This window comes from Cyprinodon variegatus, unplaced genomic scaffold, assembly GCF_000732505.1.
Source record: "Cyprinodon variegatus isolate N-32 unplaced genomic scaffold, C_variegatus-1.0 Scaffold129, whole genome shotgun sequence".
NCBI classification, from domain to species: Eukaryota; Metazoa; Chordata; class Actinopteri; order Cyprinodontiformes; family Cyprinodontidae; genus Cyprinodon; species Cyprinodon variegatus.
The window spans coordinates 649,517-660,259 of NW_015150582.1; the positions used below are offsets into that span (position 1 = coordinate 649,517).

Here is a 10,743-nt window from a genome sequence, read left to right on the forward strand (position 1 = left end):
CTCGCATCATTCTGTAAGGTTGTTGGTCAGATTTTTTCACCTTTACTTGTAGATTGTTTATCTGACTTTTTTTTTTTGCAAAGTGAGTTTCTTTATATTGCAACGTTAAAATAGTGCTGATCAAATTAAAGACTTATTTTATACCAAAGATGCAGACAGAACTGTTGCTTTGTGTGTGCAACTTCTTGAAAGCCATGTGTACCTTGATGGTCACTGTTGTAAGTTGTATCCAGACTCAAAGAAAACATTAGGAACAAACAACTAAATTACCATGACCCCTTCAGCAGTTTGGATGGTAGAGAATCATCCGGTGTTTTACCTTTAGGACTAAAGCCTCTGAAAGGAGGAAAAAGAAAGAAATTTACAGTAAAATTAAACAAAATCATTTTTATTTGTCACTCGCAATGGAAGTAACATTCCCTAAACAATATATCCTCTTCGTCAACAATTTCTTTGTCGAGTTTTATATCCTTATCGAACCTACCCTCTATCAGAACTCAAACGCAAATTTTAGCCCCTGTTCCATATCCCTTTACCTTTGGTGGAGCCAACAATAAGTAGGATTAGAACTCTGGACTGATGTAATGAATCCAGAAAGCCTCTAGCCTTTAGGTGGTCATTGCATGACAGAAAAGCACATGGATGATTCTTGGGACTACAGCCTTACAGGGAAGACCTTCTAATGATTGAAACTATGACAGGGGCCAGTGCCTCCTGTGGAACTAGGGGATAAACTATTGTCCTGGCGATTTTATTTTGTAGGTTGGTTGGCTGGATGGATGATTGGTTGTTTTTGTGAGGCGGATAAAACTTTTGGTTCCTGCCCCACAGAAAATACACTGGCCCCAGTCTGCCCCCCCTGGTGAATTTGGTCTAGAACGACCAATTTGTGCCTCTGCAAGGCTTTCTTGGTATCCATGCTACTCAGCTCCTCACTGGTTTCTAAGCTCCTTTGTTATCCCTAGGCTTCTCCCTGAAATGTCACTGGATCTTTTGTTGGTTCCTGTGTCACCTCCATAGGCCTCCTGAACTCTGGGGCTCCCTTTGACAGCCTCCAGGCCTTCTACCTTAATTGATCGTATTCATGACATTAGGAAATAGGAAGTCATAGATTACCAATAAAACTGTCTATACTTTGTGACCATAGTAAGTTAAAGTATAAAAAATAATTTGGGTATACCTTTTTTATAGATTTTTTTTTCAGTACTAAATTAGATTAAAAAAACTGTTTAATATAGGACAGCACTGAATAAATATATAAAAAATGTTGGCTTTTTTTAAAGTGTTTTGTGATATTATGTGATATTATGATGTGAAAGAGTGTTTTAAGGCTTTGAGGAAATGTTTATCAATGATGCCAGAGAAATGTGAAGCTTTTTGTATTTAGATATCACGGTGCAATAAAGAAATAAACCATTATATACATTGATTGGCATCTATTGTGTCAATTTTAGATGTTGTCAGTTGTTACTTTTTACCTGGTTTTAAAGCAGTTCTAGTGTAAAAATAACAGGGGAAAGTCCAAAAGAGTTTTTTTCTTATTCAATTTTAAGCACACTAAGCATCGATGTAAGTGTAAAAATCTGTCTGCAAAGAGCTCTCAGGCTTTTGTTGATCAGCAAAAAGTCCTGCAAGTGTATGCGTGCAGTAACCCAAAGGTCCTCGCTTCCTTCAGGGTGATGGGATAAGGAATAAAGTCACAACCCAAGCACATTTTGCATGGGGAAGTTGATTAATCTCTTGTGTTTCATTAACATACACCTTAATCCCCCTAGGGTTAAAAACATTGTGATGCTTTGTGGCTTTCTGTGGCCCATATGGAGGCTAAAACGCCAGTAGGTGGAACAAAGAAGGTCATTTTCTTCTATGATGTCATTGAAAGGATCTTTAGTTTGCAAACACATGCGGTATTCTTGGAAAGGTGAGCTGAATTAAACATCGTTGGTAGACATTCACAATGAAGGTAGAAGTTGATTTGGATCGAAGTAGTAACATGGGTTCAGATATTAAGGATTTTGACACAGTGACTGAAAATATGGAGCAAGAAACAACCACTGAACTTGTGGGGATGGGACTTCGCACCCCTGTGTCCCCCGCACAGAATGCCTTCTACATCCTTTTGGTGGCTATTGGAATTGTGGGTAACGCTATTGTGATTGGAGTCATTGGAAAGAGCGTGATGATGGACCGTAGTGGTGGACATAATTCGGACATCATTATCATTAATTTGGCAGTGTCCAATCTCATGGTGTCACTTGTGAGAAACGTGCTCCTGATCATTTCGGACTTGGGCTTCAAGGTATGAACTGCTTAAAAAAAATTGATTTTAGTGAATTGAATTAATTTGACTTGAATAACTATTTCATTATTTTCGCTAAGGGGCACTTCATTTTCTGCGGGCTCTTCAAAATCTGCATACAACATTGAACAGAAATATAACCAAAAGATTTACAAGAAAATACATTTAAAAGATAGTATTAGGGTTCAAAGCAGCTTATTAAATCTGGGATAATTAAAAAATTCAACAGCTGAAGATATTAAAGAACTCGGGGACCAATTTTATTTGCTCTTTCGGTATAACATCTTTCCACATTATATTGATGCTTTTTCTGAAGACCTGCTTAAGTTCTCTTGAATTAGTACAAGCATTCTCTACTGTTGGTGTAAATTTTATTTTTACAGTTAAAAATCTATTTCCAAAGTTTAATGATAATAGAAAAAACATTAACATATATTTTTTTCATATATTACTTTATAAAAAATTACCAGCACTATATTGGCAAAATAGGACACACTCAAAAAACTCCAAAAAAATTCATACAAAATTTCTACCGTAGTGGAATTTTTTTCTCTGATCCACATAACGTTAAAATCGAAATACAGGATCAAGTAAAAATTGTTGTGCCATTTATATTTAGTTAAATGTCCCTTATCCAACTACCCTATTTGTAGCAATCAACCACAGCTTAGTAGAATACAAAGAAAATATAAAAGTACCACTTCTTAAACACAGTTTTTACCCAAATGTAAAACAGTATTTTGTAAAAAAAAAAAAAAGAAAAAAAAAAAAGAAAAAAAGACATCCGAAGAACACAGTAAATGATTCAAGCATCTGATTAAACATTTAGACATTAAATAATCTAATGTACAAAAATATATCTTCAGGTACCTTACCCTGCTCTAAGAACAGATACCACCATTTGTGGCAAACACAAAGTTTTTGTTTTACTGATTCACTAAGGAAGTATGCACCATCTGACAGGATGAGTCCACTTAGTTTAAAGCAGAGGCACCCTGAAGATCAGGACTCTTGGACTTTGGACTGCATAAGGGTGATTCTTTAACTACGGGCACTTTTATGTCCTTTAACCCTAACCCTATTAGGAAAGGGAAGAACTTTAGCGATCTTTAAACTTGGACTGGAGGGTCTCTGGTGTTCACAGATAGCATAGAAGCAGGTTAAAGGGATGAACTATGTGGATATTGTTTTTTCATTTTATATTTTGCTTACATGTTCCTGCTATTGTGCTATTTCATTTTCCTGCCAGCTGCTTGCCAATAAAAGATTATATATTTTAGCATGCGTGTGGTCAGTACATTAATAAGTTATGTATTTCCTGAAGGTATCCTTTGGGTGTGGAAGAGCTATATGTGTGAGTTCTTTAGGATAAAATAGGAGGTCTTTTAAAGATTGCAATAGCCAAAACTTAAACACCATCCTAGGGACCTGTAATAGTCAATTAAAATTACAGATCAGTTTTCTAGCTGTTAATCAGGCCAAAGCCGTACGGAATTTGGGCAGACAGGAAGATAATGGACTTGTCAGCCACTAGATCATCCACCTGCTTGTTGTAAGAGGGTGGGGCCTAAAAAAATAAAGATAGTGAAATAGTTTGCGAATCCGATCCCCCACCATAACGATCTCTCAGAGTCCTGTCTTGAATAATATATGTAAAGGCTTATGGGTTTCTTGCTACTACAGCTAGAAACCACTGATTATGGCCAAAATCTTAATGTCATGATGACTAGGACCTGAACCTTTAGAGACACATAAAGGAAATGACTAAGTCTGTCAAGGCTCAGAACAGAGAACCCAGTATTCAAACAGACAGAATGATATCTCAAAAGGCGTTTATGAGAAACAACGGATCTGTGGTGAACAGCTAGGGCGTCTAAGGCGGGAACCTCTGCAGGAAGAACAAACAGGTTAGTGACCACATCAATCTGGCAGAGGCAGATTATGAACATGTGAGTCATAAACCTGGTCTTAAAGTTCAGGCCGTGCCCAGAGGACGAGAGAGATTCCACCCGACAAGATGCAGCAGTCGATGCCCAGAGAGTCACAAACGTCGAAGTTCCGAAGACTGAAGAACAGGCAGGAGATCAGATCCAAGCAGATGAAGGAAGGCAGGAAAATTCATAGGGCGAAGCCAAAGACGGTGTCAAGGAGGTTCACAGTAGTCCGGGCCAGAAGATCAGAGATCCAAAGAGGTACCAAAGGGGAATCCAGGTCGGTGTCAGGAAGCAGTTCCAGGTGCGGTAAACAGGCAGAATCTAGCAGGAGTCTGAAGACTGGTTAGGCTAACAGATCAGAATAGGAACAGGCAGGCTCAGAGGTCCAAAGGCAGAACGGGTCAGGATCAGGCAACAGAAACAATAATATACACTAGGAAACTCTCACCAAGGGCTCGAATAATTTGGTACTGATGACTGGAAGTAGACAGGTTGAATAGAGACTGGAGCAGGTGAAACAGAAGAGTGGTAATCAGCAGCTGGGCAGAACTAGCCAGGTGAATGGAATGAGCAATCAAGTCAGTCATCAGCTCCAAGACTCTAGGCCATTTCTCGAATCACAAGAAAATGAGTAAAACTCATGTCCTCACCAAGTATTTTTTTGAGAAGGACACAGGAAAGTGTGGACTAGGGGAGAACAGAGCATGCAGCATAAATATGGGTCAATAGGAACAGAAGCGTAATAGTGACGTCACCAATTGCTCAGCTCGTCTGGAGCTGCATTTCCCTCCTGTTATTAATAGTCTCTTGATAATAATAAATTCTTACTTTTTTCATTTATTGGGGGAATAATAGTTAACACAGTAAGATAAACACAAATCAACTGAACATTTTACCAAATAAAACGAAAAAGTCAGCAACAGAGCCAGGGGTCCTTCACACATGGCCAGGCCGAGAGAGAGCTGCTGCAGAGGGGCTAGGATTAGAGCTGGCTGCGGTTACCCTCGGATGTCCGCTGGTTGCTGTGGTCATCTCAACTTTGGAAAAAAATTTTTATTACGCATTAAATCGGTAAATGGGCCATATGGTGATACTTAAAAGTATAATGTTTTCGCCTCAAATGATCTTAAAATGTACTTTTATTGAACAACGGCAACAGAAAAGAGAACTTTTAATGTCTGCTCTGATGCATACGAGAACAACATCTGGGGACTTTGTCCGTTCTCGGTCTGCTGTTCTTGTGAATTGGAATAGAACTAGGGCTGATACTGATTATGTTTCACAAGTACACAAGCACATGAGAGCACACAAGTACACATATTTAGAAAAGTCCCATGACAAAGTCAGTCTTTTTTCAACTGAAGAACATTTTCATTAAATCAGGATTATGAATTTATTATTTATAGAATTGATTACTGCAACAGTGTCTTCATAGTTTTCCCTAAAAAGTCTAGCTGCAGCTGATGCAGCCTGCCGTTTTACTAGAACTAAGAAAGTATAACAAATCAGTCTGGTTCTGAGGTCCTTATACGGGCTCCCTGTAGCTTTGGGAACGGACTTCAAAATCCCTGTTAGTATGTAATGGATCAGGACCAAAATACAACAGATTTAGTGTCAGTGTATCAACCACCCAGCAACTCAGTTCTTCTAGTTCAAGTCAGCTCTGTTAATCAAGAAGTAGAACTAAACACAGAGAAGCAGCATTGAGTTCAAATGCTACACTTATCTGGAAAAAACTCTCAGAAGACTGAAAGCCTCAGAAGTGCTGAAAGCCTTTTTTACATTGCTCCCTTGATTTTATGTTATTACATCATGTTCTACTCACCCATAATAGTTTTGTGTCAGTTGGAGCTGTTCCGAAGATATTCGGTTTTGTAATCCAAGTAACGTCTTCCTATGGGCAATGATTTGAAGGCACAAACTAAACTGTTCATAATTTATTCTTTATGGTACGCCAGCATTCATGTAAGGGAATCACTGTCCCCCAGACATCCGTGGTTATATTTTTTATATTTCTATTTTTTAAAAACAAAGCGGAGTGTGTATGACGTCATTCGCGCGCATCGGCTACCATTCATTCATCCTGTCCGCTGAACTGCTGCTAGTTTTACTCACATGCCTGGAAGATGTCTAGTGCTACTACCACAGATGATCTCGCTCTCCAAATGGAATTGAACGATTCAGAATAGCTAGCCGAATGAATAGAAGGGGTAGAGCATAGCAGCCTGTGGCCCGGGCAGCCTGTCACAACTCCAGTCCAGCGTGCGGATGACATCATACATGCGTTGCTTTGTTTTAAAAAATTATAAAAAATATAACCATGGATGTCTGAGGTACAGTGATTCGACTACATTTTATGAATGCTGGAGTACCATAAAGAATAAATTATGAACAGTTTAGTGTGTGCCTTCAACTTGTTGCCCATAGGAAGACTAGGAAGACGTTACTTGTTTATTACCAAACCTAATATCTTCAGAACAGCTCCAAATGACACAAAACTAATATGGGTGAGCAGAACATGATGTAATAACGTAAAATCAAGGACCCAATGTAAAAAAAAAACGGTGTTCCCCTTTAAGTCAAAGTTAAAAACCTATTTGCTTAGAACTGCCTTTGACTGTTGAAGTTAAACTCCTAACTATGGTATTGTTAGTTTAAGGTTGTGGTCCAACTGTTTTATGTGTTTTTAAAAATGTTTTTTTTTTTTTTATCTTTAATTGCTTTTTAAAATATAAAATTGCTATGGTTTGATGTCTTTAAGGGTGATTAGAAAACATGGCTAGTGATAGTTTACAGACATAAAGTCTAGTTGTATCTTAATAAAGGTCCACAGTGGATATGGTCTTATTTTGTGCATTGCTCAGTGTTCTCCCAGAATGCCCTTAACTCACCCAATAAAAATGTCCCTTTTTCCAGCTGTACTCATCCAAAGGATGGTGTCAATTCCTGATGGGAGTTTGGGTCTGGCTGCGATCAGTCAATGTGTGGTCAACATTCTTCCTCAGTGCATTCCACCTCCATACTCTGAGGCGTGTGGCTCCGACAATTGGACACATCCAAGGGCCGTGGAGCACCTATAGGACACTTCTGTTGAGCCTGGGCATCATTTGGATTTTAAACCTTATTTACTCCATTCCTGCTCATATCTTCTCCACTAATGGCAATGAAAACACCACAGAGGTGAGACACATAATGTTCTCCCCGTATTACATGGGTCCTCCCCTGGTACTAGGGTTTCCTTTGATAGTTTAAAACACAATTCTGAGGTTATTTGCCATTGTTCTTTGTCCTGTGTCTCTGTCTTTTTCTGTGGTGGTATCCTGCCCTGTGAGTACCCTTGCCTCTCTCCCAATGACTGCTGGAGACAGACACCACCAACCTACTGTTATGTAGCAGTACGCATAGATTTTATTAATGATATACTTCCCTATTTCCCTCTTCTCCATTTTCAGACCTTGATGTTAGTGAGCAGCACTACTCGCCCCCTGCTGGGCTGTGTGTGGAACTTCCCAACGAACTACACTGGCCTAGCCTATGCCACCACATCTATGGCCATCCATGAAATTTTCCCAATAATTTTGATGGTAATCACAAACATGACCTCTCTCTACACACTCTACACTCACAGCCGGTCGCGGAACTCTGTTCAGGAGGCACCTGTTATAAAGCGTGTTCCAGCTGAGAGAAGAGCTGCCAAGGTGAGACATTTCTTGATAGATGTGCCTGAAAGAGTATGGCACAGTAAATAAACCCTCCTTTTGCAAATGTTTCTCTTACACCTTCCATAATTCCAAATACTTTGTTTTCCTTTCTTAGGTGATTCTTGCGCTTGTCATGCTCTTCATTATATCTTGGGGAACCAGTATAATCTCTGTCAACTATTTTAACTACAACCGAGGCTCCTCAGTTGAGTATCTTTTGGTCATTGCTCGCTTTGCAAACATCATCTTCATCGCCATGTCTCCTGTTGTTCTGGCATTTGGACACCGTCGGCTTCGTTCTTGCATGAAGTCTTCTGTCTCTGACTGAAGTCTGGATGAAGAACACTTTAAAGAACACTTTAGGCCTAATCTTCTGAAGGTGTGCATGTCTTAAATAAAGTGCAAAGATAATTGCATGCGCAGAACAGATCTTCAAAGAAGATGCAAAATGATTTGTATTTTGGCTGTGTGCCTTAATCAAGACACAAGCTAAGGATATGCAAATGTTCTGTAAATAAATATCTGTGATCATTGTTGCCACAAAGGAGACATTGCTACAATGGATTAGAGGGAGTAGAGAGAGATTCTGTGTGCATGTAAACGTTTGGACCTTAGAAAATAACAATAATAAGAAAGAAAAAACAGGCCTGCACAGATGATGGGACAGCAGACATTCTTACAATTAAACCAAACAGCAAAAGAATGACTGCACATCTCTTTACAACAGGGATTTCTTTCTCCCTCAATTTAATAAAACATAACTCTGGCTGCACGAAGCATGGTTATGTTTACTACAAAGTAAACTACAAATATTATTTAGTATTATCATTGTTGTTTATTTAGTAATGATCATTTCACCTCCATCTCCAAGGCTTTGGACCTCATCTTTCTTTTATAGCCACTTTCAAAATACCTGTATAACACGCAATCTGCTCTTTGTATTGCCAGAACCAAGTTGGTTTGCAATTCTTATCATTTAAGCAGGAATTTTTTTAGGTCACTTGCAACATGATAACTTGTTGGATGTAATAGAAAGAAAGAAAAAGTACATGCATTTTTACCACCTTTTTATATGGAATCTTTGAAGATCAGGCCCTTTGTGCAGCTGGTAAAAATCCCAACATTTTCCTGTAGCATATTGTCATGTTACCCCATAGAGTCCTTGCTAAAAGTATTTGTTAGAGTGGATAAAATACCCTGCCAAGGCATCCACACCACTTAAGTTTCCATAACGTTTTGTCCCGTATTTGTCTTTGAAAGAAAAGATCTGAAAAGTAAATATGTGCTTTGGTTTTTTTTTGTGTTTTATCTGTTTCTTGTTCTCTCATAAACAAAATCTAACACAGTCAGTTATCATCAAAACTCACTTAACTAGTAAAAAAAAGTATCTCTGTCTTCCATTAAATCCAGTATAATTGAATAGTCCAATAATGAAAGAAACGGGTTAAAAGCTGATGGCAACTCTGGGGGAGCATCTGAGATCCATAGCAAAGACGTGATCTAATAACAAAATTATCTGTTGCACTCAAAAAATTTGGCCTTCATGGAAGAGTGTTAAATAGACAATGTTTGGTGAATGACAAGTATGAAAAGGGATGTTCAATGTATACAGCGGGTGTTCAATATGCCACCATGTCAAGAGGTGCTGTTGATATGACATTTTCACTAGATGTCTGTAACGATCCATGCAATCCACACATACAAAGAAATTAAAACACAGATGTCAAGAAATGGTTTAGGCCATATAAAATGAATGCAAGTCAATGAAATGTCCCCATTTGTCATGAAAACAAAGCTGTATGTGAGTGTGTGTGTGTGTGTGTGTGTGTGTGTGTGTGTGTGTGTGTGTACCTGTCTAGCCCTCAGAGTGAGAACAATTTTTCCAATTTCACCATCAAATTGAGGACCAGTTGTGAGGATATATATTATTTTATAATGGTTAGGTTTAGGGCTAAGGTGTCAATTGGTTAGGATTAGGGTTAGGGTGATGTATGCATTTGTAACGGTTAGGTTTAGGGTTAATTTTAGGGTGAGGGCATAGAAAGGGTTGAAAATGACTGAAAATAAACTGAAGTCAATGGGAGTCAACGCATGGTCCTTACTACGATGTCAGAAAGAGTATGTATGTGTGTGTGTGTGTGTGTGTGTGTGTGTGTGTGTGTGTGTGTGTGTGTGTGTGAGTGTGTTTGTGCATGGTTGTCTGTCTTTGTAATGTCCAGGATGTACTCCGCCCCTCGTACATAGGCTTCCAAAGAAAGGCACCAGCCCCACAGTGACCCTGACAGAATAAGTGGGAAAAGTAAAAAAAATATCTTCATCTACCTAATCCTCAAAAAGTGAAGTGATGAAAATTAGAATTTTGTTAGAAAAAAAAACACAATCACTAAAGCTTAGATAAAAGCAAAGCTATGACTCCATCTTCCTCATGTGTCTTTTGCCAAATATGTTTTTTTTTCATTTAGTGAATATTATGCGTACCTTAAGAGAGTATAAGTTTGAACAGCTGACACATTGTGGTTTCAATAGTGACGGTTCTTGTTTGAATTAACTTGTGTCACTATTTCTCCCCTGTCCCTCTGCTGCGATGCACAAGACCCACAAACAGAAATACACCACACATTTAACAGTACCCTTTTACTAAAAAAACAAAACAAAAAAACTGTTAAGTTTTGATCATACAATTATATTATGACTATAAATATTTAACCCTCAGATATTAGCTCAGAGGGTCTATTCATGATATATATATATATATATATATATATATATATATATATATATATATATATATATATATATATATATATAT

General features: G+C 38.3%; 1 protein-coding gene across 1 annotated transcript; it reads left to right on the forward strand.

The window, feature by feature from the left end:
* Positions 1-2,062: 2,062 nt before the first annotated feature.
* LOC107085631 (bombesin receptor subtype-3-like) lies at positions 2,063-8,262 on the forward strand. The gene is made up of 4 exons (XM_015376077.1): positions 2,063-2,299; positions 7,150-7,413; positions 7,686-7,931; positions 8,050-8,262. The coding sequence occupies exons 1-4, from the start codon at positions 2,069-2,071 to the stop codon at positions 8,260-8,262; spliced, it is 954 nt and encodes a 317-aa protein (XP_015231563.1). The 5' UTR covers positions 2,063-2,068.
* Positions 8,263-10,743: the final 2,481 nt, after the last annotated feature.